The sequence below is a fragment of the Aquarana catesbeiana genome, linkage group LG02 (assembly GCF_042186555.1).
Source record: "Aquarana catesbeiana isolate 2022-GZ linkage group LG02, ASM4218655v1, whole genome shotgun sequence".
In the NCBI taxonomy this organism is placed as follows: Eukaryota; Metazoa; Chordata; class Amphibia; order Anura; family Ranidae; genus Aquarana; species Aquarana catesbeiana.
This window is the reverse complement of record NC_133325.1, coordinates 2,586,852-2,612,255: the sequence shown is the minus strand read 5'-3', so window position 1 is coordinate 2,612,255 and position 25,404 is coordinate 2,586,852. Positions and strand designations below refer to the sequence as shown.

At 45.9% G+C, this 25,404-nt stretch overlaps 1 protein-coding gene across 1 annotated transcript in view; it reads right to left on the bottom strand.

The window, feature by feature from the left end:
- Positions 1-17,238, bottom strand: part of LOC141130076 (uncharacterized) — a 122,363-nt gene extending 105,125 nt beyond the window's left edge. Inside the window, exons 1-2 of the mRNA XM_073618042.1 lie at positions 17,230-17,238; positions 2,137-2,278 (exon numbers count right to left, since the gene is read on the bottom strand). Of these exons, the coding sequence (XP_073474143.1) occupies positions 2,137-2,278; positions 17,230-17,238 (151 nt within the window). The remainder of the gene's footprint in view (positions 1-2,136; positions 2,279-17,229) is intronic.
- Positions 17,239-25,404: the final 8,166 nt, after the last annotated feature.

Below are 25,404 nucleotides of genomic sequence, written 5' to 3'. Positions count from 1 at the left end.
GTTGATGGGTGTCATGTTTGGTGGGTGTCATGTTTGGTGGGTGTCGCACCTGCCAAGCAAAACCTATTCAAGTGAATGAGGTGACTCTGCAAGTGTCCTGCAACCTTGTGCAGTACAGAAAAGAAGGGGTTAAATCAGGCAGCATTGTTGCTCTCTCATCACCTGCTTTAACCCTTTGGACCTTACAGAAGCATGAAGTTGTGGGGCGCATGCAGAGTGCACTTATTTACATAAATGGGTTAAAATTGGCAGGCGGTACACTGCTGCTCTTCTAAAAAGTGATCCAAATGTGTTTGAAAGGTGGTGGGGAGGTGATATGTTGCCTCCTCACCACCTGATTTACACCCATGATTGCGGTGCAATGCACACTATTGTGACTCAGTAGTATGGCAATTAGAGGTTAAATCAGGTTTGAGGAGGTGACACTGGGCAATACTGTGCCTGGTGATCTTTGACTTCTCCCATGTTGTTCAGGTAGATCTCCTCCTCGTTAAGGTTGCCCCCCTCTGCTATACAGACATATCCCTCCACCCGGCACTGCCAGCAAACAACAGAACTAGTAACCCCGGGAGAATTCTTCTGTCAGAGATCTCGCTAGATCCGGGTATGGGACAGAATGTAAGACACATACCTCAGATGTCTAAGACAAGCAACACCTATAGAGAAAATCAATATTTTACTGCCAGCTGAACCCCCAGAATCTCCATAAATCCATCCTAGATACATATGTGTAAAAAAGAGTGCAGCGCTGGATAAATAACGTAAGCAAACTTGTTTGTGAATATTACCAAAAATGCAAATGAATAATGCAATAAAAAATATATATAATAAACCTGTGATCTAAAATGAATAATAAAAAAAAATTATATATATATATATATATATATATATATATATATATATATATATATATATATATATATATATAAATGCTTCCTTTCAGCAGGTAATCATCATCTGTCATGAAAAGGAACTTCCTCACAGATATCTGGGTAACACTCCAAACTGCTCACCTCTAGATTGATGGATAGGTATTGGCAGAGTGAACCATATGCATTCACTATCGATCCAATCAGAAGACCGCTACCAGCAGCGGTGAATGTCCAATAAAACAAAGAAGAAAGGCTTCAATGGTGCAGAGTAATAAAACTTTTATCCAGGGTAAAGACACACACACGTACTGTGCATGCGCGAACCGTTCTGATACGAAGTGGAGCCTTTTTTAAAATATCCTTGCAAGGATTTGACTTTGTTCCTATGGATGCCTTATGTCAATTTTAAATAAAAGAAAGTTTTATCACTCTGCACCATTGGAGCCTTTCTTCTTTGTTTTATTGGACATTCACCGCTGCTGGTAGCGGTCTCCTGATTGGATCGATAGTGAATGCATATGGTTCACTCTGCCAATATCTATCCATCAATCTAGAGGTGAGCAGTTTGGAGTGTTACCCGGATATCTGTGAGGAAGTTCCTTTTCATGACAGATGATGATTACCTGCTGAAAGGAAGCACCTAGGATTTCGATATTGGTGTCATCATGACTTTTTAAAAAGGCTGTCTGGTAAGCCTTTAATCTTTTCAAGGTGACGGGCGTTTGTTGCGGTGGAAGTCACATATATATTGTGCAACAAAGTCACTTTCATCATTCTTTATTATTTATGGACACTTAATTTTTTGCTATATATATTTTTTTTTATTCATTTTTGATCACAGGTTTATTATATTTTTTTTTTATTGCATTTTTTATTTGCATTTTTGGTAATATTCACAAACAAGTTTGCTTACGTTATTTATCCAGCGGTGCACTCTTTTTTACATATATTTTATTGGTGTCCCCTATCAGGGTTATAGTGTCCAGCTGCAGGTTACCTTTTCACAGGTTGTTTCATTTATTTATCATTTAACACATGTTCACCCAGCGCAAATTTTTCTTTAGAATCATCCTAGATACATGAACTGTGTCTGCAGCACAGAGAAGGAAGATTATCCGAGAGAAATACAGGAATACAGGACGGGGAACACAGTTCAGGAAAGTGACCAGGGGATTACAGGTTGATATCACCCAGTCCTCACCCTACTCTGGACCAATCAGTGAGCAGTATGGGTGGAGGAATGTATTTAGTGTTAATGACCCACCTGTGCTGATCTCTGTAGGAGTGTCCTCCTCTATAAATGTCCCCGTTATTCCATCCTCCTCCATAGACTGCTGATCATCCCTCACATACATCTCTTCTTCTTCTGCTTTAACCTCAAATTCTATATCGATTGGATCTCCACTCTAAATCAAGAAAATTAGAGAAAATATAATCTGCAAGATATAAGCTTTATTACTGTGACATCACATATATAAAATCCACACATCCCCATCCATGTTCTAGATGCTCCATCCCACCAACATTGTAATAATGATTGATGGTGTGATCTTCCTGTGTGTAATCCCGTGAATACAGAGGATGGGAACATCTCTCTGGGGGGGTTCATGTAGCTTGATGACTCCACCATGGTGTCCTGGTACACATCTTTGTGTTCTTTTAGGAACTCTGACTCCTCCATAACCCAATCCTCATCATCCTCCTCTTTTATCTCTTCTTTAACATCAGCTTCAGAATCACTGAGGTTTCCACTCTGAATATATAATAAAAATGACATCAATTATAATGTAGTAAGGTCCCGGGCCCCCTTTGGTCTAATAAGAACCACCAGAGTTAGGCAGAGCTGACATCCTTCTATGCAGAGTGCGTTACGAGGCATGGTGGGTGCAAGATAAGGTAGATTAATGGGCTACATAGACTTCTTGAATGCAAAGAGATTTATTGTTTCTTGAACAGAAATGTGGGAGAGAGGGTTAGGCCAGGACACCCTTAGTAGTTGCAATGTTAATTGGCAGATTCAGAGACTTCTATAGGTAGACATCCATGCAGGGAAAGGCATTCAGCAAGACACCACATCGGCACAAGTATGGCCGCCATCTTCTATGGCAACAGTCTTATAACAGTTTCTAACACGCAATGTAATGAACTTCTTCACTTCCTCTACAATTTCCCCTTATAGTTTTTCACTCCACTGAGCTCCCAGTCTCTCTCACTAGACTTGCTGATCCACTGCCACTGGATCCCCTGAGCTCTTTCAATCTTCTCACACAGTATCTTCCTCAAGCGTCACCCCCGCCTCCCTGCTGGGTCCCTAGCTTGGCACTCACAGATACTCCTCAAGTGTCACCCCGCTGGCCGGTCAGTCCCTGGCTTGGCACCTGCTGAAGTTTCCCAATTCTTCACCGTCCCTGGTTGGTGAGAATGATACTCTGGTAATTGCTTCAGCTACTCACAGTGGTCCCTGGTAATAAGGTGGATGGTCCATTAGTGGCGACAGCTTCCCCTCTACCTCCGTCCACTACTGGTTCTCCAGCCGGCAGAACCATCACTTCTGGTTGGACTCCAACCCTTCACTGCTCTCTTGCTTCTAGATAGGCCCTCAGACAGCCTAGCAGCCAAATGTCCCTGGGATAGGCCTCAGGCATTGGCCTAGCAGCCCGGGGCCGCACAACATACATCCACCCAGACAGCTGTCCAGGTGGCAGAGAACACCACTCACCTGACCTCACCCAAATAAATAGGCTCTCCCAGCAGGCCAAGGGATTCAAGAAAATCCCTGCCCATTGGCTGAGACACCCCATCTATTCCTAATTTTTCCTTGCAATGCCCATGTCTTATCTAATGTCACCAGATACCCGACCTAGTGCCAGAAGTGAGAAGTGCAGCAATTTCAGAATTAGGGTGAAATCAATTGACCCCTAACAATTGGCCTAGGCAACTATCACTCGGCACATAAATTTAGGACAACCCTTCCTAAACATCAGGGTTCTACATCCTCCCCCTGCCTGGGAAACTACATCTCGTAGTTTGCATAAAAAAATAATAATTTGAGCCCTCAAGCCTGAGAGCGAATGTCCTGGCAAAAACTGGGATGGGTGGGGAAACAAGGAAAGGAATAATAATAACAGTAATACAAGGGGCGTACCACATGAAATAAACATATGTAACACATACATAAGTGAATGGTAGGTCACACAAGGCAGATAAATATCAGACATTATGTACAATTTATGTGTGGTATACCACCCAAACAATTGAAGGTTTTTTTACAAACAGGCAAAAGTCTATAGGACCCGAAAATGAAAAATCAAAAGTGCTCATTTTAAAGGCTTATATGTAAGTTATTGTCATAAAAAGTGTTTGGGGACCCGGGTCCTGCCCCAGGGGACATGTAACAATGCAAAAAAAGGGGGTTTTTTTCAGGAGCAGTGATTTTAATAATGCTTAAAGTGAAACAATTAAAATGAAATATTCCATTAAATATTGTGCCTGGGGGGTGTCCTTAGTCTGCCTGTAAAGTAGCGCATCTTTCCCATGTTTATAACAGTACTACAGAAAAATGACATTTCTAAAGGAAAAAATGTAATCTAAAATTGCTTGTGACTGTAATGTATTTTTGGGACCTAACAATATACATAAAAATCACCCCCCCCCAGTCCATTACCAGGCCCTTTGCGTCTGGTATGAATATTAAGGGAACCCTGCACCAAAATTTAAAAAAAAATGCGTGGGGGACCCCCCAAAATCCAAACCAGGCCCTTCAGGTCTGTTATGGATTTTAAGGAGAACCCTGCGCCAAAATTAAAAAAAAAGAAAAATGAAGTGGGGATGCCCCCAAAATCCATACCAGACCCTTATCTGAGCATGCAACATAGGACATAGGCCCAATGCGATCCTTGTAATCTAGCCAGTGGCGGCCCATCCATTTTATTACTGGCCCTTTAAAAAAAAAAAAAGGAAAAAAAGGTCCTTAAGTGCACTGTGTTCGGACGGCAGACACAGTGTGACGCCGGACACAGTGCACTTATGGGAAGCGCCACGTCTATGCAATCACGAGATTGCATACGTGGCACTGCATTTGTGGGCGTTTAGCCCGCCTTGTGGCATTTTCTGAAGCGCTGAGTAGCTTCCGCCCGGCCATAGTAATAGATACTACAGGCGCTGGGCGGAAGCTACTTGGCGCTTCAGATTTGATTGACATCTGCCCTGAGTTAGATGTCACTTCCTGCTTCTCTCTCTCATTGCGCCCGAGAGAGGAAACAGGAAGAATGCTGCTGCCAGTGTAAAGGATACACCGCAGGAGACCCAATGTAAGTACCGCTGTGTGGATAATGGGGGTTTGAAGTGACAGAGGCTACATTTGGGGGACAGAGGCTACATTTGGGGGGGACAGAGGCTGCATGTGGGGGGGGACAGAGGCTGTATTGGGGGGACAGGCAGCATTTTGGGGGGATAGAGGCTGTGTTTGGGGGGACAGAGGCGGCATTTGGGGGGGACAGAGGCTGTATTTGGGGGGGCAGAGGCTTCATTTTGGGGGGACAGAGGCTGCATTGGGGGAGACAGAGGCTGCATTTTGGGGGGGATAGAGGTTGTATTTGGGGGGACAGAGGCTGCATTGGGGGGGCAGAGGCTGCATTTGGGGGGGCAGGGGCTGCATTTGGGGGGACAGAGGCTGCATTTTGGGGAGGGACAGAGGCTGCATTTTGGGGGGCAGAGGCTGTATTTGTGGGGGGACAGAAGCTGCATTTGGGGGGAGGACAGAGGCTGTATGGGGGGGCAGAGGCTGCATTTTGGGGGGGAACAGAGGCTGTATTGGGGGACAGGCAGCATTTTGGGGGGATAGAGGCTGTATTTGTGGGGGACAGAGGCTGCATTGGGGGGATAGAGGCTGCATTTGGGGGGGACAGAGACTGCATTTTGGGGGGGGCAGAGGCTGCATTTTGGGGGGGGGCAGAGGCTGCATTTGGGGGGGAACAGAGGCTGTATTGGGGGACAGGCAGCATTTTGGGGGGATAGAGGCTGTATTTGTGGGGGACAGAGGCTGCATTGGGGGGATAGAGGCTGCATTTGGGGGGACAGAGACTGCATTTTGGGGGGGACAGAGGCTGCATTTTAGGGTGGGGCAGAGGCTGCACTTTGGGGCGGGGCAGAGGCTGCATTTGGGGGGTACAGAGGCTCTATTTGGGGGCCAGAGGCTGCATTTTGGGGGGGCAGAGGCTGCATTTGGGGGGCCAAGGCTGGATTTCGGGGGCCAAGGCTGGATTTGGGGGGGCAGAGGCTGTATTTTTGGGGGGGCAAAGGCTGCATTTGGGGGGGACAGAGGCTTCATTGGGGGGGACACAGGCATGCTGCATTTAATGGGACACAGGCATGCTGCATTTGGGGGGGGCAGAGGCTGCATTGGGGGGGACAGAGGCTGCATTTTGGGGGGGACAGAGGCTGCATTTTGGGGGGGACAGAGGCTGCATTTTGGGGTGGGGCAGAGGCTGCACTTTGGGGGGGGGCAGAGGCTGCATTTGGGGGGTACAGAGGCTCTATTTGGGGGCCAGAGGCTGCATTTTGGGGGGGCAGAGGCTGCATTTGGGGGGCCAAGGCTGGATTTGGGGGGGCAGAGGCTGTATTTTTGGGGGGGCAAAGGCTGCATTTGGGGGGGACAGAGGCTTCATTGGGGGGGACACAGGCATGCTGCATTTAATGGGACACAGGCATGCTGCATTTGGGGGGGGGCAGAGGCTGCATTGGGGGGGACAGAGGCTGCATTTGGGGGGGCAGAGGCTGCATTTGGGGGGGACAGAGGCTGTATTGGGGGGACAGGCAGCATTTTGGGGATAGAGGCTGTATTTGGGGGGGACAGAGGCTGCATTTGGGGGGACAGAGGCTGCATTGGGGGGACAGAGGCTGCATTTAAGGGGGGGCAGAGGCTGCATTTAAGGGGGGGCAGAGGCTGCATTTGGGGAGACAGAGACTGCATTTGGGGGGACAGAGGCTGCATTTTATGTGACAGAGGCTGCATTTGATGTGACACAGGCTGCATGTAAGGAGGAACTCCGCTGTAAGGACAGACTGCTGGGGACGCCTGATGGCATCTGGTTGTAGGCGACGTGGCTAGTGACACACTCGGGGCTCCCACTGATTCTGCATTATGGTGAGTTGAATGATTTAATTTTATATTACAAAGTAATAATAGAAATAATGCGCTTCAATCAACCTGACACCATAACAACCATGGTGCCGGGATGATTGAAGTGCTAACACCAGGTGTTTGGAGTATCTTTATCTGCTGATTGCTAAACTTTCTTTGGGGGGACAGAGGCTGCATTGGGGGGGACAGAGGCTGCATTTTGGGGGGATAGAGGCTGCATTTGGGGGGAACAGAGGCTGCATTGGGGGGGACAGAGGCTGCATTTTGGGGGATAGAGGCTGCATTTGGGGGGGACAGAGGCTGCATTTTGGGGGGGCAGAGGCTGCATTTGGGGGGGGCAGAGGCTGCATTTGGGGGGAACAGAGGCTGCATTGGGGGGGACAGAGGCTGCATTTTGGGGGATAGAGGCTGCATTTGGGGGGGACAGAGGCTGCATTTTGGGGGGGCAGAGGCTGCATTTGGGGGGGACAGAGGCTGTATTTGGGGGGGCAGAGGCTGCATTTGGGGGGGCAAAGGCTGCATTTTGGGGGGGGCAGAGGCTGTATTTTTTGGGGGGGGGGGGCAGAGGCTGCATTTGGGGGGGACAGAGGCTTCATTGGGGGGACACAGGCATGCTGCATATAATGGGACACAGGCATGCTGCATTTAATGGGACACAGGCATGCTGCATTTGGGGGGGGGCAGAGGCTGCATTTGGGGGGGGCAGAGGCTGCATTTTGGGGGGGCAGAGGCTGCATTTAAGGGAGGGACAGAGGCTGCATTTGGGGAGACAGAGGTTGCATTTGGGGGGACAGAGGCTGCATTTGATGTGACAGAGGCTGCATTTGATGTGACACAGGCTGCATGTAAGGAGGGACTCCGCTGGGGGCACCTGATGTAAGGACAGACTGCTGGGGATGCCTGATGGCATCTGGTTGTAGGCGACGTGGCTAGTGACACACTTGGGGCTCCCACTGATTCTGCATTATGGTGAGTTGAATGATTTAATTTTATATTACAAAGTAATAATAGAAATAATGCGCTTCAATCATCCTGACACCATAACAACCATGGTGCCGGGATGATTGAAGTGCTAACACCAGGTGTTTGGAGTATCTTTATCTGCTAATTGCTAAACTTTCTTGGGGGGGACAGAGGCTGCATTGGGGGGGACAGAGGCTGCATTTTGGGGGGATAGAGGCTGCATTGGGGGGGACAGAGGCTGCATTTTGGGGGGCAGAGGCTGCATTTGGGGGGACAGAGGCTGTATTTGGGGGGGCAGAGGCTGCATTTGGGGGGGGACAGAGGCTGTATTTGGGGGGGCAGAGGCTGCATTTTGGGGGGGGCAGAGGCTGCATTTGGGGGGCCAAGGCTGCATTTTGGGGGGGCAGAGGCTGTATTTTCGGGGGGGCAGAGGCTGCATTTGGGGGGGACAGAGGCTTCATTGGGGGGGACACAGGCATGCTGCATTTAATGGGACACAGGCATGCTGCATTTAATGGGACACAGGTATGCTGCATTTGGGGGGGGGCAGAGGCTGCATTTGGGGGGGGGGGACAGAGGCTGCATTGGGGGGACAGGCAGCATTTTGGGGGATAGAGGCTGTATTTGGGGGGACAGAGGCTGTATTGGGGGGACAGGCAGCATTTTGGGGATAGAGGCTGTATTTGGGGGGGACAGAGGCTGCATTTGGGGGGACAGAGGCTGCATTGGGGGGACAGAGGCTGCATTTAAGGGGGGACAGAGGCTGCATTTAAGGGGGGGGCAGAGGCTGCATTTGGGGAGACAGAGGTTGCATTTGGGGGGATAGAGGCTGCATTTTATGTGACAGAGGCTGCATTTGATGTGACACAGGCTGCATGTAAGCAGGGACTCTGCTGGGGGCACCTGATGTAAGGACAGACTGCTGGGGACGCCTGATGGCATCTGGTTGTAGGCGACGTGGCTAGTGACACACTCGGGGCTCCCACTGATTCTGCATTATGGTGAGTTGAATGATTTAATTTTATATTACAAAGTAATAATAGAAATAATGCGCTTCAATCATCCTGACACCATAACAACCATGGTGCCGGGATGATTGAAGTGCTAACACCAGGTGTTTGGAGTATCTTTATCTGCTGATTGCTAAACTTTCTTGGGGGGGACAGAGGCTGCATTGGGGGGACAGAGGCTGCATTTTGGGGGGGCAGAGGCTGTATTTTCGGGGGGGAGGAGCTGCATTTGGGGGGGACAGAGGCTTCATTGGGGGGACACATGCATGCTGCATTTAGTGGGACACAGGCATGCTGCATTTAATGGGACACAGGCATGCTGCATTTGGGGGGGGCAGAGGCTGCATTTGGGGGGGACAGAGGCTGCATTTTGGGGGGGCAGAGGCTGCATTTGGGGGACAGAGGCTGAATTTGGGGGGCAGAGGCTGCATTTGGGGGGACAGAGGCTGCATTTGGGGGGACAGAGGCTGTATTTGGGGGGGCAGAGGCTGCATTTTGGGGGGGGCAGAGGCTGTATTTTCGGGGGGGCAGAGGCTGCATTTGGGGGGGACAGAGGCTTCATTGGGGGGACACAGGCATGCTGCATTTAATGGGACACAGGCATGCTGCATTTGGGGGGGCAGAGGCTGCATTTGGGGGGGGACAGAGGCTGCATTTTGGGGGGGCAGAGGCTGCATTTGGGGGGCAGAGGCTGAATTTGGGGGGGCAGAGGCTGAATTTGGGGGGGACAGAGGCTGTATTGAGGGGGGACAGGCAGCATTTTGGGGGATAGAGGCTGTATTTGGGGGGGACAGAGGCTGTATTGGGGGGACAGGCAGCATTTTGGGGGATAGAGGCTGTATTTAGGGGGACAGAGGCTGCATTTGGGGGGGACAGAGGCTGCATTGGGGGGGACAGAGGCTGCATTTAAGGGGGGACAGAGGCTGCATTTAAGGGGGGACAGAGGCTGCATTTAAGGGGGGGCAGAGGCTGCATTTGGGGAGACAGAGGTTGCATTTGGGGGGACAGAGGCTGCATTTTATGTGACAGAGGCTGCATTTGATGTGACACAGGCTGCATGTAAGGAGGGACTCCGCTGGGGGCACCTGATGTAAGGACAGACTGCTGGGGACGCCTGATGGCATCTGGTTGTAGGCGACGTGGCTAGTGACACACTCGGGGCTCCCACTGATTCTGCATTATGGTGAGTTGAATGATTTAATTTTATATTACAAAGTAATAATAGAAATAATGCGCTTCAATCATCCTGACACCATAACAACCATGGTGGCGGGATGATTGAAGTGCTAACACCAGGTGTTTGGAGTATCTTTATCTGCTGATTGCTAAACTTTCTAGAATACACATTTCTATTCTTGTGTAGGATCTGGGTCTGCTGTCCCTCTCTCCCTCTCCCTCCATCCCTCGTTTATCTCAGATGCTAACCAGACCACCTTAGAGCCATGCCCACTATTTCACTGAAACCACGCCCATTTTCACCAAGTGGGAGGGGTCAAAAAGGAAGGGCGGGGTCTGGTGCCCTCCCATCCTAAAACTTCACCAGCCGCCACTGAATCTAGCATCACATGCAAATTCATTGCTCTTATGTTTAAGAGTATAAACTGCTACAAACTTTTCTAGACAGGACATGGCTGCCATTATCAACAAATAATATGCACAATTTGTAAGCTAAATTAAGTTAAATGTTCCCCTGTACTATACAGTCACTTTGAGATTAGCGTATAGAAGGAGGGGAAAAAAAAAAAACAATAAAAACAGAAACTCAAATAGAATAAAATTCAGAAAATACAGTAAAGTGGAGAAAAATAAATAAATAAATATATATAGAGGGCTACCCACCCTATTTGATCCTGGTGGCCTTACTATTGTTCCCATTGCCCCCCGGGTCTATTGTTTTGTGGGTGTAGGCTCAGACAAGGTAAACTACAGGCTATTGTGAGTAGATTTGGTGTGTCTCCAGTAATCTAAAAGGTTGTTTTTTTTGAGAGTTAAAATATATATATATATTTTAAGCGCTGGTTCACACAGGGGCAACACGACTTACAGCGCGACTTAGCAAGGCGACTTCAGCGCGACTTCAGCGCGACTTCAGCGCGACTTCAGCGTGACTTGGGGCGACTTACAAGGCGACTTCAAGTCGCCTCCAAGACAGGCGACTTTCCAGTGGCCAATCAAACTACAATCCGCTCTGGGGGAGGGAGGGGTTTGCTTGAAAAAAACATCTTCTCTTCCTGTGAAGTCGCTTCACTATAGACCACGATCCGACTTGTAGGCGACTTCCATTGAAATCAATGGGTACAAGTCGCCTACAAGTCGCCTTGAAGTAGTACAGGGACCTTTTCTGAAGTCGGAGCGACTTCAGTAGCGTACATATAGACGGCTCTCATTCACTTACATGAACTTTCAGATGTCAAGCGACTTGGGGCGACTTGAGGTCTGACAAGTCGGATCCCAAGTCGCGGTAGTGTGAACCGGCACTTACTCTCAAAAAAAACCAACCTTTTAGATTACTGAAGACACACCAAATATACTCACAATATCCTGTAGTTTACCTTGTCTGAGCCTACACCCGCAAAACAATAGACCCGGGGGACAATAGGAACAATAGTAAGGCCACCAGGATCAAATAGGGTGGGTAGCCCTCTAGGTTTACAATAGAAAGGTAAACACAGCCGTGTTTACACCAATGTTAAACCAAATTCAGTTTAAAAAAAAAAAATGAATCTACCACAAACTCCGATTATCGAATTTTTGGTAGGGTTTATCCTTAAAAAAAAATGTCAAGGTATAATCCAGTATGCTGAATGCACCTTGTACCCTATAATAATAATCTTCTCAGATATTAGCTTCAGCAACAAGACTTCCACAGTTTTGTACTTTAACTGACAACAATGAGAATATTACTGCTTGTAAATTCCCACAGCTAAAACAAACTACTCTCTTGTAGCTATTTTCACTGTCCTACACACAAATATTATGCCTTTAGTGGACACACCATTTAAATTAAAACAGAAATCTGTTGAACCTTTTCAACAAAACCCAAGACCACGCTCAATCGGTGTCTTTCCAATGAAACCCATGTACTCACCATACAGCACACTCAAACACTGGTTAGAGAGAGCAATGAAGCTTGGTGAGTAGAGATAAGCTTTGTGTTCGAGTCGAACATCATGTGTTCGGTCATTCGCTGAATTATGAACGATATGGGCCGCTCGCGCCAAATTCGAGTGGCACATCACGGCCCATAATTCACTGCAGCATCGCAGTGCATTGCTGGCTGATGATTGGCCAAGCATGCACTATGACCCGCATGCTTGGCCAATCACAGCGCCGTCTGAACAGAGAGCCGTAATTGGCCAAAGCCAGGGAGGCTTTGGCCAATTACGGCTCAGGGGGTTTAGTACACGCCCCACACTATATAAGGCCGCCTGCACGGCGGCCCTGTGTAGTGTGTTCCGGCGTTCAGATAGAGATTGAGAGAGAGAGAGAGAGAGAGAGACAGACAGACAGTGTCATTTGATTTAAGTTAGATAGAGTAGGTCGAGTCAGTTAGCTGCATTTACAGGGTATTTTGTATATATATGCATCCTAGGTGTTGTGTGTATATATATATATATATATAAGTATTTCCAGCTACTGTACTGTGTACCCTGCACAGTCTCACCTACAGTATAGCTACCTGCAGCCAGCTGCCTGTGTAGGCTCATTGAAGTATTTTCAGCTACTGTACTCCTCTCAATGATCATGTTGATAGCTTGTAAGAACATTTTTGGTTCTGGGCACCGCCACCAATGGCTAAGGCCCAATTTTTCAGCCCCTGTTCAACAGGGGCGTGTCATTACAATTTTTGATGCAATTCTTTGCAGCAGGGCTCGTTCCTGGGCTCCAACTAGAGTATCTGTGAGGGGTTGAAGTGTTGTGGCACCAGCACCAGTGCCTAAGGCCCAATTTTTCTGCCCCTATTCAACAGGGACATGTAATTAGAATTCTTGATCTAATATTTCACAGCAGGGCCCTGTGAGGGCTTACAGTGTTGTGGCCACAACAACACCTAAGGCCCAAATTTCTGCTGAGTATATAGGGAAGGCCCCTACTTTCAAACATCTAACTTACAAACGACTCCTACTTGCAAACGGAAGGAGACAACAGGAAGTGAGATTAAATCTACCCCTAGGAATGGAAATTCTCTCCTGTAAGAGTTAATATGGGAAAAACGTGTCTCCTCTCCATTGATGCTTTATTACCAATCCCTGTTTCACTAAAAACCCCAAATTTTCAAAAAACTTTTGTCATTGGGACAGAAAGTGAGGTGAAATCTTCTGAAGAGGTGCACAGACAGCAAAACAAATGTCACAGGGGTGATAACCCTTCCCTATGTTTTCCAAAAAGCTTAAAATAGATTTTTTGGCTGGAGCTAAACACGTTAAAAATGTACCAGTTCAAAATTACAAACAGATTCTACTTAACAACAAACCTACAGTCCCTGTCTTGTTTGCACCGCCTGTATACTGCTGTTCAGAGTATATAGGGCCTGTGGGCCCCACACCTTTCCTTTTTTAATATGGGTGCGGGGTTCCCCTTAATATCCATACAAGACCCAAAGGGCCTGGTAATAGACTTGGGGGTACCCATGCCGTTTGTCTCACTGATTTTCATCCATATTGCCAGGACCGGACATTACATTAAAGCCGCAAGCAGTTTTAAATGACTTTTATTCCTTTAAAAATGACATTTTGTGCAGGGACTGTTCTAAGCACAGGAAACATGCGCCACTTTACAGGCATACTATAGACACCCCCCAGGTACGATATTTAAAGGAATATTTCACTTTTTTTTACTTTAAGCATCATTAAAATCACTGCTCCCGAAAAAAACGGCCTGTTTTAAAACTTTTTTTGCATTGATACATGTCCCCTGGGGCAGGACCCGGGTCCCCAAACCCTTTTTAGGACAATACCATGCAAATTAGCCTTTAAAATGAGCACTTTTGATTTTGAACGTTCGAGTCCCATAAACGTCAGTGGGGTTCTAATGTTCGTGCAAATTTTTGGTCCATTCGCAGGTTCTGGTGCAAACCGAACCGGGGGGGTGTTCGGCTCATCCCTTTTGGTAAGCACAAAAGAAACATAATGACTATACATCTATGACTTTCCTACAGACTAAATAATATACACCAATTTGGGTTATTTTCACCAAAGAAATGGAGCAGAATACATTTTGTCCTAAATATATAAAGAAAGATTATTTATATGCAATATTTGGAGCATTCTATTGAGGTCTAGTCACCAACCCTCAGGAAGGATGTGCTGGAACTTGAGAGAGTCCAGAGAATGGCGACCAAGCAAATAAAGGGGCTGGAGGATCTCCGTTACGAGGAAAGACTACAAGTATTAAAATTATTCTCCCTGGAGAAGAGACACTTGAGAGGAGATATGATAGCAATATACAATTACCTCAATGGTGAGCTCAGTATAGGGTGGAAACCTTTCAGTTTCAGGGAGTATAAGAGGACATGGAGCCACTCAATGAGATTGGAGGAGAAGTGGTTTAACCTTAAACTGCGTAGGGGCTTTTGCACTGTCAAGGCAGTTAGGACGTGGAACTCACTTCCACAATCGGTGGTGTATTGATACGGCTGGAAGTATTGATAGCTTAAAAAAACTCTAGATGGGCATCTTAGTGAGCACATTATACAGGGATATGGGATATGATTTTTGGCATAAACACACACACAGGTTGAACTGGATGGACTGGTATCTTTATTCAACCTTACCAACTATGTAACTATGTATATATAACAGAAACAAAAAAGGTGAAGGTGTTAAAGATAAGGGTTTTCAGGGATCACCTAAAGACAAGGTAGAAGATAGTCAGACAGATTTAGGTAGAGGGTTCCAGAGGATGGGAGAGGCTCTGAAGAAGTCCTGGAGGTGAGCATAGGAGATGGTGATGTGGGAGCTAGAGAGAAGGAGGTCTTGTGAGGAGTGAAGAGAACGGTTTGGTTGGTATTTTTGGACAAGGTTAGTGATGTAGCTGGGGGAAGAGTTGTGGAGGGCTTTGTAATATGTTGTTAGTATTTTGAATTTTTAATAGACAAGGGATTGTCAAACATGTTGAGTTAAGTTCCCCTGACATATTGCACCTCCAACAGGTAGGAAAGGTTGTGGGGAAAATTTTGTGTAAAAAAGTGGGGACTGTATACCATCTGGTCAGAATGTTATATCCGGACTCCTGGACAGTGCTGGAAAAGGAGGATTTGTGAGCAAAGAATAGAATATGATCTCTTTCTGTCTGGGTGAATGTGTGACCCAAATCTCTTCCCATTTCAGAAGGATTGGAGTTGTGAAATTTTTGTTTTGTTTGGTAAGGAAGTGATGATATGGAAATTGTGTGACCTGTCGGCTGACTTCATCTTTATTCAAGTCAAGTTAAGTCAACTCAAGCCTTATTGTCATTCTACTACACGTGAGGACATACTGTAGAATCAAATGTTGTATCTCACAGGGCCACGGTGTGACATACAAATTAAACCTATTTATAAATACATTAAAAACACAGCGAAGAGCTTAAAAAATTAAAAATAAAATTATAAACCTATACACAGATGTGTACTCCCAGGGATTTAGTACTGCATACTCTCTCCACAGTCAAGCTGTCGATGGCCAGTGGGGGGTGATCAACAGAATTTCTCCTGAAATCCATCACAACCTCCTTTGTTTTGCTTACATTAAGGAGCGGGTTGTTTGTACTACACCATTTAACCAGTTGTGCCACTTCCTCTCTATAGAGTATTTCATCATTGTTGCTGATGAGACCTACGACAGTTCATCTGAAAACTTGATGATATGGTTGGAGATGAACTTGGCAGTACAGTTGTGGGTCAGCAGTGTGAAGAGCAGTGGGCTGAGCACACATCCTTGTCGGACACCCGTGCTCAGTGTGGTGGTGCTCGAGGTTCTGCAGTCAACACAGACTGACTGAGGTCTTCTGGTTAAAAAGTCCAGGATCCAATTACAGAGGGGCAGGTTGAGGCCCGGCGAGTTCAATTTAGTGATAAGTTGCTGAGGAATTGTTGTATTAAATGCTGAGCTAAAGTCAATGAACAGAAATGAACAGCATTCTAACATAAGAGTCTTTCTGTTCTAAGTGGGTAAGGGCCAAGTGGAGGGTAGAGGATACTGCATTGTCTGTGGAATGGTTTGGACGGTATGCAAACTGATATGGATCCAGCATGTTTGGAAGACTGGACTTAATGTGATGGACGACTAACCTTTAAAAGCACTTCATAATTATTGGAGTTAGTGCTATGGGACAATAGTTATTCAAACAGGACACAGGTGACTTCTTTGGCACTGGAATTATGATGGTGGATTTAAGACACATAGGGACAACCGCCTGGCTTAGAGAAATGTTAAAGATATCTGTAAGGACATCTGTCAGCTGTACAGCACAGCCTCTCAGTACACGTCCAGGTATGTCATCAGGGCCAGCAGCCTTCCGTCGGTTGATTCTGAACAGAGTCTTCCTTACGTCGGCTGGAGAAAAGCAGAGCACCCGGTCGTTTCGGGATATAGATAGTTTTTGTGAAGGTGTTTGGTTCTGCATCTCAAACCATGCATAAAAGTGGTTGAGTGCATCCGGGAGAGAAGTATCATCATCACTGGCCTGTGGCAGGGGCTTGTATGTAGTGATGGTCTGGATGGATTGCCACAGGGCCCATGTGTATCTTTGCTGTTGCTAAAGTGTTTATTGATTTTTTTAGCATATTGTTGTTTTGCCTTCTTGATACCATGAGACAGATTGGCTCTTGCTGTTTTGAGAGCTGCTTCATCTCCTAATCTGAATACCTCATCTCTGGTCTTTAGCAGCCCACTAACCTCTGCTGTCATCTATGGCTTCTGGTTGGCACGTGTGGTGATAACCTTGGTGACTGTCACATCTATGCACTTTTTGATGTAAGCAGTCACTGTTTCAGTGTACTCTTGTAAGTCTGTATTATTGTTGTAAGTGGCTGCCTCTTTAACCACTTACGGACTGCCCGCCATCGTTATACGACGGCTGTTTGAAGGAGGATATTGTTGTTATGATAGCAGCTAGCTGCCATAACCCAGTATCCTCTTCTTAAGAGGGCAATCCGCTACAAGATAAAAGTGGTCTCTGCGGCGGATTCACCGCAAGATCACTTTTATTGGCGGCAGGAGAGGGTCCCTCCCGCCACGCTCCACTGCCCTCCGTCGCTTACCGGAGCCATCGGCAGTGCCGGAGGCGATCAGGTCCGGTCACTCGCTGAGTATGGAGACGAGTGAGGGGAAGATGGCCTCCACCCGTCTCCTTACCATTGCTGGACCTAAGCAATGTCAAAACGTCACTTCCACCCACAGCTCTTAAAGGGCCATATTTTTTATTAATTATTTTTTTAAATGACCATTTTTTTTTTATTGCGTTTTAGTGTAAAATATGAGATGTGAGGTCTTTTTGACCCCAGATCTCATGTTTAAGAGGTCCTGTCATGCTTGTTTTCTATTACAAGGGATATTTTTTCTATTACAAGGGATGTTTACATTTCTTGTAATAGGAATAAAAGTGACAATTTAAAAAAACAAACAAAAAAAAGTCTAAAAATAAAAATAAAAGGTATAATAAATAAGGAAAAAAAAATGTAAACATGCCCTGTCCCAACGAGCTTGCCTGCAGAAGCGAACGCATACATGAGTAGCACCCGCATATGAAAACACATGTGAGGTATCGCCACGATCGGTAGAGTGAGAGCAATAATTCTAGCCCTAAACCTCCTCTGTAACTCAAAACATGCAACCTGTAGAATTTTTTAAATGTTGCCTATGGAGATTTTTAAGGGTAAACATTTGTCGCCATTCCACGAGCGGGCGCAATTTTGAAGCATGACATGTTGGGTATCAATTTACTCGGCGTAACATTATCTTTCACACTATAAAAAATTGAGCTAACTTTACTGTTGTCTTATTTTTTAATTTAAAAAAAAGTGTATTTTTTTAAAAAAAACTGTGCTTGTAAGTCCACTACGCAAATACAGTGTGACAGAAAGTATTGCAATGACTGTCATTTTATTCTCTAGGGTGTTAGAAAAAAAATGTATAATGTTCGGGGGGTGCTAAGTAATTTTCTAGCAAAAAAAATCCTGTTTTTAACCTATAAACAACAAATCTCAGTAGGAGGCTCGGTCCTTAAGTGGTTAACCACTTGAGCCCCGGACCATTATGCTGCCTAAGGACCAGAGGTCTTTTTCCAATTTGGCACTGCATCGCTTTAACTGCTAATTGCGCGGTCATGCAATGCTGTACCCAAACGAAATTTGCGTCCTTTTCTTCCCACAAATAGAGCTTTCTTTTGATGTTATTTGATCACCTCTGCAGTTTTTATTTTTTGCGCTATAAACGGAAAAAGACCGAAAATTTTGAAAAAAAATGATATTTTCTACTTTTTGTTATAAAAAAAATCCAATAAACTAAATTTTAGTCATACATTTAGGCCAAAATGTATTCGGCCACATGTCTTTGGTAAAAAAAATGTCAATAAGCATATATTTATTGGTTTGCGCAAAAGTTATAGCGTCTACAAACTAGGGTACATTTTCTGTAATTTACACAGCTTTTAGTTTATGACTGCCTATGTCATTTCTTGAGGTGCTAAAATAGCAGGGCAGTACAAAACCCCCCCAAATGACCCCATTTTGGAAAGTAGACACCCCAAGGAAATTGCTGAGAGGCATGTTGAACCCATTGAATATTTATTTTTTTGTCCCAAGTGATTGAATAATGACAAAAAAAAAAAAAAATTTACAAAAAGTTGTCACTAAATGATATATTGCTCACACAGGCCATGGGCCTATGTGGAATTGCACCCCAAAATACATTCAGCTGCTTTTCCTGAGTATGGAGATACCACATGTGTGGGACTTTTTGGGAGCTTAGCCGCGTACGGGGCCCCGAAAACCAAGCACCGCCTTCAGGATTTCTAAGGGTTTAAATTTTTGATTTCACTCTTCACTGCCTATCGCAGTTTCGGAGGCCATGGAATGCCCAGGTGGCACAAAACCCCCCCAAATGACCCCATTTTGGAAAGTAGACACCCCAAGCTATTTGCTGAGAGGCATATTGAGTCCATGGAATATTTTATATTTTGACACAAGTTGCGGGAAAGTGACACTTTTTTTTTTTTTTGCACAAAGTTGTCACTAAATGATATATTGCTCACACAGGCCATGGGCATATGTGGAATTGCACCCCAAAATACATTTAGCTGCTTCTCCTGAGTATGGGGATACCACATGTGTGGGACTTTTTGGGAGCCTAGCCGCGTACGGGGCCCCGAAAACCAAGCACCGCCTTCAGGATTTCTAAGGGTGAAAATTTTTGATTTCACTCTTCACTGCCTATCACAGTTTCGGAGGCCATGGAATGCCCAGGTGGCACAAAACCCCCCCAAATGACCCCATTTTGGAAAGTAGACACCCCAAGATATTTGCTGAGAGGCATGGTGAGTATTTTGCAGCTCTCATTTGTTTTTGAAAATGAAGAAAGACAAGAAAAAACTTTTTTTTTTTTCTTTTTTCAATTTTCAAAACTTTGTGACAAAAAGTGAGGTCTGCAAAATGCTCACTATACCTCTCAGCAAATAGCTTGGGGTGTCTACTTTCCAAAATGGGGTCATTTGGGGGGGGGTTGTGCCACCTGGGCTTTCCATGGCCTCCGAAACTGTGATAGGCAGTGAACAGTGAAATCAAAAATTCACGCCCTTAGAAAGCCTGAAGGCGGTGCTTGGTTTTCGGGGTCCCGTACGCGGCTAGGCTCCCAAAAAGTCCCACACATGTGGTATCCCCGTACTCAGGAGAAGCAGCAGAATGTATTTTGGGGTGTAATTTCACATATTCCCATGGCATGTTTGAGCAATATATCATTTAGTGACAACTTTGTGCAAAAAAAAAATTTGTCTCTTTCCCGCAACTTGTGTCGCAATATAAAATATTCCATGGACTCGACATGCCTCTCAGCAAATAGCTTGGGGTGTCTACTTTCCAAAATGGGGTCATTTGGGGGGATTTTGAACTGTCCTGGCATTTTATGCACAACATTTAGAAGCTTATGTCACACATCACCAACTCTTCTAACCACTTGAAGACAAAGCCCTTTCTGACACTTTTTGTTTACATGAAAAAGTTATTTTTTTTTGCAAAAAAATTACTTTGAACCCCCAAACATTATATATTTTTTTAAAGCAAATGCCCTACATATTAAAATGGTGGGTGTTTCATTTTTTTTTTCACACAGTATTTGCGCAGCGATTTTTCAAACGCATTTTTTGGGGAAAAAACACACTTTTTTAAATTTTAATGCACTAAAACACACTATATTGCCCAAATGTTTGATGAAATAAAAAAGATGATCTTAGGCCGAGTACATGGATACCAAACATGACATGCTTTAAAATTGCGCACAAACGTGCAGTGGCAACAAAATAAATACATTTTTAAAAGCCTTTAAAAGCCTTTACAGGTTACCACTTTAGATTTACAGAGGAGGTCTACTGCAAAAATTACTGCCCTCGATCTGACCTTCGCGGCAATACCTCACATGCATGGTGCAATTGCTGTTTACGTTTGACGACAGACCGCCGCTTGCGTTCGCCTTAGCGCGAGAGCAGGGGGCGACAGGGGTGCTTTTTTTTTTTTTCTTTATTATTTTTTTGCTTTTTTATCTTATTTTTAAACTGTTCCTTTCATTTTTTTTTTTTTTTAATCATTTTTATTGTTATCTCGGGGAATGTAAATATCCCCTATGACAGCAATAGGTAGTGACAGGTACTCTTTTTTGAAAAAATTGGGGTCTATTAGACCCTAGATCTCTCCTCTGCCCTCAAAGCATCTGATGACACCAAGATCGGTGTGATAAAATGCTTTCCCAATTTCCCAATGGCGCTGTTTACATCTGGCGAAATCTAAGTCGTAAAATGCTCGTAGCTTCCGGTTTCTTAGGCCATAGAGATGTTTGGAGCCACTCTGGTCTCTGATCAGCTCTATGGTCAGCTGGCTGAATCACCGGCTGCATTCTCAGGTTCCCTGTTGAGACAGGAGAGCCAGAGAAAAACACGGAAGACGGGGGGGGCATTCCCTCCCACTGCTTGTAAAAGCAGTCTAGAGGCTAATTAGCCGCTAGGATTGCTTTTACATGAAAGCCAACCGCTGGCTGAAAAGAATGATACCAAGATGATACCTAAACCTGCAGGCATCATTCTGGTATAACCATTCAAAGTCGTGAATGGCGTACCTGAAGACAAAAAAATGGTTAACAATAAAGCACAGTAAACGGTAAAGTATAAAAAATTGCATACCTGAAAAGCAAACATGATAAAACATAATAACAATAAAACATTGCAGAATAGAATACAGTAAAAAAGAGCAGAACAAGAGAGAGAGAATACACTTTTTTTACACTTTTTTTGTAACTAACTTTTATAACTGTAACCGGTTCCAGGTTCGGGTCTCTCAAAATGCGATGGAATCTTGGGAGACCCTGTGAAAGTGTGTCCTAGTCTGTGCAATGCTGTACCCTACGCTAATACTCAACTAATGAATGGTAGCGTTCAAAACATTCACCAATGCAAAGACCAGGATTGTCAGGACAGGAGGGACAATAATAGCGGGTGTCACGCCTATATCCGCGCTTCCTGCAGACACGACATCTTTTTTGGGGGTTCGTTGGGTAGGGGTACTCGGGAGGACATAAAGAAAATGCCTCTCATGCAGCCGACTGCATTTGGTTGGGGATGTGAATGGGGGAAGTACGGGCGCTGCAGAAGTGGTGGGTCCCCAATTAGGATTGGCGAATGCAGCAGGAAGGGCACTATGGGCAGGACGGGCCTGTGTTTGTCTTTTTCTTGGTGGCAGCGGGACACTACTTGTGCTTGCCACCTCACCAGCTTGAACTGCACTTATGGGACTCGCCACATCACCAAGTGTTACTGCAGTGCTGGTTTGACTATGACCGGGGTGTACTAGGCTGCTGGTGCTTGCCAGTTCAATAAAAAGCTACCAAAAAAACTGTTAGCGATCGCAGGGATCAGGCCTGACTCTGCGAACACTGCAGTTATGCGTTTAGTGTTTTGTAAGTGACAGTGATCGATCGATACTGCACTTGGGTGGGCTGGGCCGGGCGGAGGGGCAAAATGCAGGTGCTAGCAGGTATCTGGGCTGATCCCGCTAACACTGCGTTTTTGGGAACCCTAAACTGCTGGGGACGCTAGTATAGATCTGATTGGATCAGATATTGATCCGTTCAGATACCATACCACTAAGTGAGGTGTACCGTGCGTGGGTGTTAGCGGTACTGGCGCTAATCTGACGCTGCTTGGGGCTGGTGCTTGCCAGTTCACCAAAATACTACCAAAAAAACTGTTAGCGATCGCAGGGATCAGGCCTGACTCTACAAACGCTGCAGTTATGCATTTAGTGTTTTGTAAGTGTCAGTGATCGATCGATACTGCGCTTGGGTGGGCTGGGCTGGGCCGAGCGTAGGGGCAAAACGCAGGTGCTAGCAGGTATCTGGGCTGATCCCGCTAACACTGCGTTTTTGGGAACCCTAAACTGCTGGGGACGCTAGTATAGATCTGATCGGATCAGATATTGATCCGATCAGATACTATACCACTAAGGGAGGTGTATGGTGCGTGCGTGGGTGTTAGCGCTACTGGCGCTAACCTGACGCTGCCTGGGGATGGTGCTTGCCAGTTCACCAAAATGCTACCAAAAAATGTTAGCGATCGCAGGGATCAGGCCTGACTCTGCGAACGCTGCAGTTATGCGTTTAGTGTTTTGTAAGTGTCAGTGATCGATCGATACTGCACTTGGGCTGGGCCGGGCGGAGGGGCAAAACGCAGGTGCTAGCAGGTATCTGGGCTGATCCCGCTAACACTGTGTTTTTGGGAACCCTAAACTGCTGGGGACGCTAGTATAGATCTGATCGGTTCAGATATTGATCCGATCAGATACTATACCACTAAGGGAGGCGTATGCTGCGTGCGTGGGTGTTAGCGGTACTGGCGCTAATCTGACGCTGCCTGGGGCGACGCATATCACCGCCGGGCGATCAGGGGGCTAAACCTTTATTCGGTAATAAACGGCGGGTGCCCTGACACTAAAAAAAATAAACAAACTAACCAGCGTCACCCGTAACACTTATACGGTGATCAGTGGTGAAAGGGTTAACTAGGGGGCCATCAAGGGGTTAAAACATTTATTAGGTAGTATATGGGGGTCCCTGTCGCTATAAAACGCTGACGGCGAACCTAAATATTTACCTCACTAACTAGCGTCACCAGCGACACTAATACAGCGATCAGAAAAATGATCGCTTAGCGACACTGGTGACAGGGGGTGATCAAGGGGTTAAAACTTTATTGGGGGGGTTAGGGGGGTATCCTAGACCTACAGGGGGGGTAATACTAACTGTCCCAACACTGTAACTGTCACAAACTGACACCAATGCAGTAATCAGAAAAAAAAAAAAAAAACTGCTGGTGTCAGTTTGTGACAGGGGGGGGGTGATTGGGGGGGGATCGGGGGGCGATCGGGGGGGGGGTCGGGGTGTTTTGTGTGCCTGGCATGTTCTACTGTGTTGTGTAGTGTTGGTGCACTCACAGTGAATTCTTCTCTCCTCGGCGCTGCAATGGAATACCGAGCCGAGGAGAGATGACATCATTTCCTTTGCTGCTGTTTAGCATACAGCAGCAAAGGAAGTGATCTGATTGGCCGGCGGCGATCGCGAGGGGGGGCCACAAACGGATGGCCTCCCCCTCACCTCTGAGCGCCGCTGGACAGAAGACGACCGCCTCGGGCACCGGGGGGGGTCCGATCGGACCCCCCACCCGCGGAAGGCAAATCACGTATATGTACGTGATTTTGCCTGTCCGTGCCACCTTGCCGACGTAAATCGGCGTGAGGCGGTCGTCAAGTGGTTAAACATGTTCCAGTCTGTGAGCTGGAAGCAGTCCTGCAGTACTGGGGTAGCATTGTCAGGCCATACTATGATTTGTTTTTTAACTGGTTTCACAAGTGTAAGCAATGGTTTGTATGGTGGAATTAGCATAAGAGAAATGTGATCTGAATATCCAAGGTGGGGGCGGGGTTCAGCCTTGTATGCATTTTTCTCTGTTGTATAAAGTCCAGTGTGTTGCTTCCCCTTGTCGCGAGATTAACATGCTGGTAGAACTTTGGCAAAACTGTCTATAATGAAAAAAGTCACCAGGGGTGTTTGTTTGATGTTCGCTGATAGAGCTGTAAAGTTGATGAAGCGCGTCCTTAGCGTTTGCACACGGGGGGGGGGGGGGGGGGGGGGGGGGGATGTAACAATAACAATGGCTGTGAACTCCCTCGGCAGATAAGACACTTCACAAAGATAAACTCTACCAGCGATTCAGGAATTCAGGCCCATTGCAGGAATAACCAAAACTGTAAGATATGTAGACAATTTAAACCGCCTCTGCCTCACATCAATCCGCGCCTTGGAATTACTCTGTAATCAACTGCAGCAGGTTCAAGCAGCTACTTTAAAAAATTAAACATGTAATTAAACAATAAGACTAAAATCATAAATTATGTGAGCCCAGTCTCTGATTCGTTGTACTTATTGAAGCAGCGCTGAGTGTCCGATGTTAAAACACTTTATATAAAACAGATGCTGAAGAGACAGGAAAGTTTCAAAATAAAGATGTGGTCTGTGATTATGAAGGTATACGTAGAAGTCCTTCCACCAATAATGATCACCGCGTGAGGGGGTCGCCCCCCGTGAGATTGCACTCACCACAATTTTAGTAATCACAAGCCTTTGGATAATAATCTTTAAATTTGCCGTCTCCTTAGTTCAACCACCAGGTGGTGCTAGACCCTCTCGGTAAGTATAACATGGGGAGAAAATGAAATGCCATATAGTGTAATATTGCTTAAAGATGTTTATTAAATAATAATACACAAAACCAAACTCCCCCTTTTTAAAATATGCGTACCAGATACAATAGGTTAAAAGAGCATGAAAAAGTGCACGGTGCCTGTGTTATTCGTTCCCCGGGAGGTGTTCCGGACTGCGCGCTGTATGCAGCTAGTATTTTCGCTTCCTGGTTACCTTCCGTGGACCGCACACGTCACTTCCGGTAGACTACGACCCATTGCAGGAATACATTGTCACCTGACTTGGCTGTAAAACTCATTAAAAAATGTCTCATCAATAATCACATAATCCACTTACCAAATGCAATACCTATATACACCTTGCAGTTTTGAAGTGGTTTATGGGGGTTATGGATGAAGCCGGCAATTCTATTTCTCATAAAAGAGATCCGAGCAGCTGATTGGCCGCTGGATTGGTGTTTCTTGGGTTTCCTGTGCTTA